Source organism: Nansenia antarctica (genome assembly GCF_963989245.1).
Source record: "Nansenia antarctica genome assembly, chromosome: 2".
Classification (NCBI taxonomy): Eukaryota; Metazoa; Chordata; class Actinopteri; order Argentiniformes; family Microstomatidae; genus Nansenia; species Nansenia antarctica.
Window position 1 is genome coordinate 84789046 of NC_137675.1, and position 8047 is coordinate 84797092.

General features: G+C 43.4%; 1 protein-coding gene across 1 annotated transcript; it reads left to right on the plus strand.

The window, feature by feature from the left end:
* Positions 1 to 457: 457 nt before the first annotated feature.
* Positions 458 to 7331, plus strand: LOC308150777 (kelch-like protein 10; the record flags this gene model as incomplete). The annotated part of the gene is made up of 5 exons (XM_080523573.1): positions 458 to 594; positions 2020 to 2509; positions 4857 to 5486; positions 6230 to 6379; positions 6993 to 7331. The coding sequence occupies 5 exons, from the start codon at positions 458 to 460 to the stop codon at positions 7329 to 7331; spliced, it is 1746 nt and encodes a 581-aa protein (XP_080379699.1).
* Between the last annotated feature and the right edge of the window lie 716 nt (positions 7332 to 8047).

Below are 8047 nucleotides of genomic sequence, written 5' to 3' on the forward strand. Positions count from 1 at the left end.
AAATCAACCAAAAGGAAAAAGTCGCCATCTATTTAGGGTTAGGGTTAGGGCATCGATTTAGCGCATCGCCGTTGATTTAGCGCAAGTCCCCACTCCCACACACTGAGCTTAATAATAATAATAATAATAATAATAATAATAATAATAATAATAATAATGATAATCATATAATAATAATAATAATAATAATAATAACAACAAGTATAATAATAATAACAATTATTATTATTATTATTATTATTATTATTATTATTATTATTATTATGGTAAATCGATGACTGCTTTGCATCTACAGGGAATTGGACAAGCCATTGTGATGTATAAATACATAGAAACTCTAGAACTGGAACGCAACAGACTGCTCTCTATCATATCAAACACTTCACAAACAGCAAAGTGTCTGATGAGGACATTGTGGAGGAGTCTACCGCTTCAACTTGGATTTCAAAAGTGCACCATGGACGACAAGACTATGAACATTTTGAACGAGCTACGCTTGGAAGGGGCACTCTGTGATGTGGTCATCAAAGTCGAGGGAGTTGTGTTTAACGCCCACAAGAATATCATGTGTGGGTGCAGCAGCCCGTATTTCCGGTAAGAGGATAATGTCAAAAAGGCCTACATGATAATTCATCATTAGTCATGTTGATAATGAGTAGGCCTAATAATTACCTCCTGATAACAAATGTAGCCTATATGTAATTCGATTTACAGTTTTTTACGATTGCTAACTCACCATGTTCAATACTGAAACCACAGTTTCACAACTCTTCATACAGTCTGCATTCGTAACACTCAAGTTGGCCAATGACTTCATTCATGTCTCAAAAGAAGCTCGTTCAACCACACACTGTCAACAATGTTCACTCAGAAGCATACACTGTCATTCATAACATTCTGACTTACAAAATACTAACAACAGGAAGCATTACATAGTTTGAATGATTTTCACAAGAATGAATATTTCATTATAAAAAAAGAATAGTTGACTGTACAACTGTAAGGTATTAGGCAACAATAATGAATCAGAAATGCCACAATTTGCTTCTATCCTTTTACAGTATTCTATCTTTTGCTTCTATCCTTTATGTTTTATCCTTTTTTTTCAGTATCTTTGCCGAAAGTAAGTTACGGTACATTTACTTCAAAGTACACTACATTTACTTCAAAGTACACTACAATAAAGTGGAAGATGCAAAGTTCAGTAAAAAATAAAAACAGAAATTCCAGGGCTACAATACAATAGCAATCACACCAAAAATGTCTCACTCTTGAGGGTTTTGGTCCACCCTCTGGTCTGCATCTGGTCACATCTAATGTCTTCCCTGGCAATGCATCTAGTCTATTTCATTTCATTGTATATATTCTGCTAATATTTTCAAGACATTTCAATATGATTACTGCAAATAGTGAAAATACCACCGCTCATCCTTTATCAGACTTTGCTGAGGTTCTGGAACTGAAGAGTATCAATAGAGTGCAAAATAACAGCATCTGCACACTCAAACACTGTGCAAAAAAACAGTTTATTGCGAGCTTTCTGTCATATATGATAGGAATATGATTACTGCAAAATTGCACCAAATAATTCCGTTTTGAACGTGTTCTTCAGAGTTTTGAACACAGTATGTTAGCAATGAAAAAATGTGTTGCAAATACATAGTATTTTTTGCAAGTGGGGGAGTTTGAATGAGAGAAGTGTTATGGCATTTGGAGAACGTAGTCATTGAATGCATTCTGCATGAAAGCAATGCACAAATCACAGAGAAAGAGTCACAGTTTTGTTCACATGGGTTTCTGCTCTGCTGACTGTATGAAGAGTTGTGAAACTGTGGTTTCAGTATTGAACATGGTGAGTTAGCGACTGTAAAAAACTGTAATAGGATCAGTGAATACTTCCAGTCTAATTCCCTAGATGTTTACCATGAAACCATTTAGCCTAATCATAGAAGACAAAACACTAGCAATTCAGGACTATACAAAAACAGGTGTTGTTTGTGTATTTTCCTCCCCACACAGGGCTCTGTTCACCGGCGCCTGGAACAACTCAGAGAAACAGGTGTACGCAATCCCTGGTATCTCCCCAGAGATGATGGGGATTATCATTGAGTACGCCTACACACAATCTCTCCCGGTCACAGCAGACAATGTCCAGTCGCTCCTGGAAGCAGCAGACCAGTTCTGCATCATGGGTATTGTGCAGGCCGGCTGTGACTTCATGGAGAGCCAGCTGTGTCTGGAGAACTGCATCGGCATCTGCAAGTTCGCTGAATTCTACTCTTTCACCGAGTTGCGACGAATGGCCTTTCTATTCGTCCTTCTTCACTTCGAGGAGATTGTCGGCACTTCTCAGGAGTTCCTGGAGCTGCCGTTGGCCCAGCTCTGCGACTTCATCGAGAAGGACAACCTGAACGTGAGACAGGAGGACGTCGTGTTTGAGGCCATCCTTCGCTGGATCGAACACGCTCCTTCCAGGCGCAAGCCCTCAATCTCTGTGCTGTTGCCCAAGGTGATGGTCTTCTTTAGTCAAACGGTCACGGTCATATCTAGGTGATACAAACAAGCTTGTAGTGGTCGATAAAAGGTCATCAACCTCTTGTGTATATATTGTCTATACAATTGTTGGGTATTACTGGTCAGAGAGCCCACAAATACAAGAGCAGGATGTAAGACAAATTCGATCTGCTTGGTCTTCTAGACTACCTGGATCACTTTGACAAAATGTTCCACAGAAACCGTTCAGTAATAAACCTGCCACCCCCTAACCAGCCCCACGCACACTACAAAATGAACATATTACAGTATTATAACTACTGCACACTACTGGATTACTTAACATTGGACTAATTTACTACCGTACTGTATTGTATTATATTGGAATGGAATGGAATGGAATGGACTTTATTTGTCATTGCTACAGTACAGGTACCAAACAACGAAATTTAGGAGGGGTGGCTCCCCTGGTGTTAGGAAAGGGGAAAAAAAACACATTTTAGAAAAAGCATAAAAGCATAAAATCACAAGAAGGTAAGGAGCTGGTTTACATCAATAAAGGCTATGTACACAATCCACTGAACTATACTGCACAGATAGTCAACTAGGGTTGTCATATTGCACAAAAGTATTTTTTCACATTATTTTAAAGTGTCACAGTTTGCAGGCTTGAAAATGTACATGTTTGTGCCTCAGCACTAGCTGCCATACAATCCGTCCGGACTGTCCTGGGCCCAGAACTTAGGCCTTTTCTGTGTTCAGGGCCTTGACGGCCCTGTGGTAGAAGCAGTCCTTCAGTCTGTTTGTCTTAGCGGCCGGGGTCCTGTACCTCCTGTTCGAGGGCAGCTTGACAAAGTGTACGTGCCCAGGGTGGGTCGGGTCCCTGGAGATCTTGGAGGCCCTCCTGAGACAGCGTGTGTTGTACAGCTCCTCCAGAGAGGGGAGGGGGGCGCCGGTATATCATATCATCGTACTCTGCACAGCATTTTTGCACTATTGAAGCCATTGTAAAACCATCACTTTGTTATTTATTTAGATATATTTATCAATCTAGGACTGCTTATTTTACTTACATTATGTTACTTATAATAATAATAATAATTATTATTATTATTATCATTGTGTTTTTTGTATCTGAATGCTGCAATGTCAATGTTGAGGAACCAAAGCCAAAGAATTGTACTCTTGTGTACTTGTACAGTACGATGTAATAAAATCGATTCTGATTCAGATTTTTTCTGTCCTTGCCTGACCAGGGGCCTCATTCATAAAGAAGTACTTGAACGTCATCTTTGACTTTCACGTAAGCACAGTTTTCTAAACGGACGTAAGCATTATTTATAAAACGGGCTGAGATGGTTTAAAGTTGCGTACGTGCTTCCTTCTATAAATACCAACGCAGGTAAAAATGAACGCAGGTGAATGAGGTTTGTATTAACGCCCTGTGATAGAGGCTGAATTATAGCGGCTGAATTAAGACAAGTGCTATATAGGGTAGGCGTTCGTCTGGAAGTGGGAGAGGGCAGAGAAGGGTGGCTTCTCGGTAAGTTGCATTTGTAACGTTTGATCATGACAACTAACCAGGCACACAGGCACATGCTTATACTCTACGCAAGTTGTAAAAGAAAATCAGGGGAGGTGGTGGATTTTATCATAAGAGGACAATTTTAGCATCCCCTCGCCAGTGACTTCAGTGTCAGTAACTGTCATTGCATGTGTGCGTGCCCCCTCGCACCTTGAAATAGCAGTAATACCACGTTCATTGATAAAATGACATTAAGTATGGAAAGAAGGGGGCGATTTTGACCGTTTTTATTTCAGGGGGGATGCCATCCCCCCTCAACTCGAGTGCTGCTTATACTTTAATAATATAATGGTCTTATTCTTATCAGGTGGTCTTATTCTTATATGGCTGCTCACTCCCTGACACCGGAGAAAATCCAGTATAATTTAGAGCTTGGCCGGGCAAGGTCCGTTGTGGAACGCACTAGGCATGTTGAAGGGGAGATAGACAGCTCCGGAGGGATATAAAGGAAGACTGAAATACAATCAGAAACATCAGTTCCTTTTAAATCTTGAATTAAACTCATTTCCTCGGCTGATAACAACATCGTTAATTTTATTACGAGCCACTTGCATGAATTACACTAGGCAGTGCGGCTCACATGCCTGTAATAACTCCGCATAACCAGTAGGTAATGTGCGTAAGCAAGTTGAATACTCGACGTCGAGCTACGATCGTTTCCACGATCAAATTGACTCACGTTGAAATTGTATAAATCACTACGTTGACGTGGTTTTCTACGTACGACACGGGTAAGATCAACATTTGATCTAAGCACCCGTTATGAATGAGGCCCCAGGTGCGATTGGCCTTAATGAACCCAGACTACTTCTCGAACAAAGTGAAGACCAACTCACTGGTGAAGGACAGCACTGACTGTAAACCCGTCATCCTCAAAGCCCTGAGGGCCATGTACCATCTCACCATGAACGGGCCCTCCAACTCCAGCTTCAGTAACCCACTGTCCCGCCCTCGTATGCCCTGCGCCATCCTATTGGCTATCGGGGGCTGGAGTGAAGGCAGCCCGACCAATGTCATCGAGGCGTATGACAGGAGGGCCGACCGCTGGGTGAAGGTGGCGCAGGAGGAGGCCCCCCGGGCTTACCACGGTACTGCGTACCTCAACGGCTTCGTCTACTGCATTGGCGGTTTTGACAATACCAATATAGACAATATAGACTACTTCAACAACGTACGCAAGTTCAACCCCGTCACATGTACCTGGCACCAGGTGGCGCCCATGCACTCGCGGCGATGCTACGTCAGTGTGACGGTGCTGGATGGCCACATCTACGCATTAGGAGGCTTTGACGGCTACGGGTTCCTCAACACCGCAGAGCGCTACGAGCCAGAGACCAACCAGTGGAGCCTCATAGCCCCAATGCATGAAAAGAGGAGCGACTCCAGTGCTGCCACACTTCATGACAAGGTCAGGAAACAGCTGAAGGCTGGGACACATAAGAACATGCCTTATTAGGGGCGATAGTCTAGAGGTTAGAGAGGCCGGCTAGCCATCGGAAGGTCGCTGGTTTGATCACCATCCTCAGGAGGGAGCTTGCGCTTAACCCCCAATTGCTCCAGAGGTGCCGAATATGTCTGACCCTGTGTCTAGGGCAAAAATACAAAAGTTGATGGCATGGCAATAAATCAGTAATATAATGTATATATATATATATATGTTATGGTACATGTGGGAATACGGTACATGTAGGAAAACTAGGGTTAGGGTTAGGTGCTAGGGTGCTACGGTTAGGGTTAGGGTTAGGATTAGGGGTAGGGTTAAGGTTAGGGTTAGGGTTAGACATGCCAGCATGTACCAAGTCACCCTAGCACCTAACCCTAACCCTAGTTTTCCCACATGTACCGTATTCCCACATGTACCGTAACATAATATATATGTATTATACTGCAAGCTAATCCTACAAGTCTTAAGCTGTGTGACCATTCAAGTTGAATCACCTGTTCCATTTCTAAGAAAAAATGCTACGGACAAAGGTACACTCACATGGATACATAGGGATGTATAGGACAAAGGTACACTCACGTGGATACATAGGGATACATAGGGATACATAGGGATACATAGGGATACATAGGGATGTATAGGACAAAGGTACGTATCACGTGGATACATAGGGATGTGTGAATCACCTGGGCTCCTCTGGCATTCAGGTGTACATCTGTGGAGGCCTCAGTGGGAACGAGTGCTTGTTCAATGCAGAGAGCTACTGTCCAAAGGCCAACCAGTGGACCATGATCGAGCCCATGGGAAGTCAACGCAGTGGTCTCGGTGTCGTTGCTTTCCACGACCAGCTCTGTGTGGTACGTGAGGCCTACATCCAACACAAGTTGGATCATGTCAGAGCAGTACATGTGTTTAATACCCCTGGCTACTGGCTACCCCTGGCTGTGCCTTTAAGAAAGCCCCCCCCCTCTTGGAATGTGGTTTATGTTTTGGTCCCTACAATCAAAGTACATCAGTCATTCTCAGATGTCACAGGGAAAGAGTAATTCATAATATTAAAAAGGCACAGTATAAAATGCACTTGAACCATTGAAGTGTGCTTGGTTCTTCAATGACTGCAGTGGAATCTGTACCTCTTGAACAGATGGATGCATTTACCTCAATATTGTAAAAGTCAGTTACATTTGGAAGGAGAGGCTTTATTTAGTCAGGCCTTACACAACCTTTACTTACCTTTTTAACATTTAAAGTGATGTCGGGTGAAATAAGATGTATTATATCATGCTGTTAATTATTTCAATAATTGTTCTCATTTGTTTTTAAACAAAAGTAATTGTTTTGAAATTAATTAGGCATCAAACTCACATGGTTGTCAGTGAAACTGGAATGACTTCAAATTTGCTATAATACCCAACCAGCCAACCAACCAACCAGCCAGCCAACCAACCAGCTTAATTTATCTTCTTCTAGGTGGGTGGTTTTGACGGTGCCAACCGTCTCAAGACTGCCGAGGTCTACAACCCCCTGACCAACAGCTGGCGCGTCCTGCCCACTATGTTCAACCCGCGCAGCAACTTTGGCATGGAGGTGTTGGACGACCTGCTCTTCGTGGTCGGGGGTTTCAACGGCGCGGGCACCAGCACCAGCGTGGAGTGCTACGACGAAAAGACAGACGAATGGTACGACGCCCACAACATGGCCACCTTCAGAAGTGGCCTCGGCTGCTGCGTGGTGCACGGCCTACCCAACGTGGTGCTGTACACGGTCCCCCGCGACGCCCCCCCGCCGTCTCTCCCAGGGGGCGTGTAGGAGACGGCCGCCCTCAGCTGCCGACCGTCTGCATGATCAGCCATCTCCTCTTCATAATAGCACTTTTGGATTTGGAAAACAATAAAATACAAAAAACATTTTAGCCATCAGAGATAGCTTAAGCTTTATAAATGAGGCCCCTGATGCCCATTAGAATACTCTGATACCCAATTCAGATTTGATCTGAGATTTATATTTACATTTCTGACATTCAGCAGATGCTTTTTTATTTGTCTAAAGCGAGTGAGTCATCTATACAACTACATATACTACACTCTTATGATACTACAAGCCATCATAAGAAAAGATCTATGCTCGGACCAGGTGCCATTGGCAGTCACGATGCTAGAAGAAGGATTTAAATGTTCATTATTAACAGTAGAAGAACTGTACAGGGGGGTAGTGGGGGATGAAGGGGTCTTTAGGAGGGACAGCCAAGACGTAGCCTGTAGAGATGGGTCTTCATAGTGACTGCAGTCTTGAGATGAGCTCTAGACGTGACCTTTCATCTGCACAGTTCAATGTTGCGAAACATCAGTGCTGCTGCAGGGCCGGCTGGCAGGTTGAAGAAGGCTGGCTCAGATGACACGCCAGGTGTGCGTGATTGACAGGTAACTGGCACAGGAAACACGCTCCACAACAGGCACCCTCTCTGTGACATGTCTCACCTGTGTGAAATGCAAAACGAAACGAGAGAAAGATCAAACCTGTCTGTT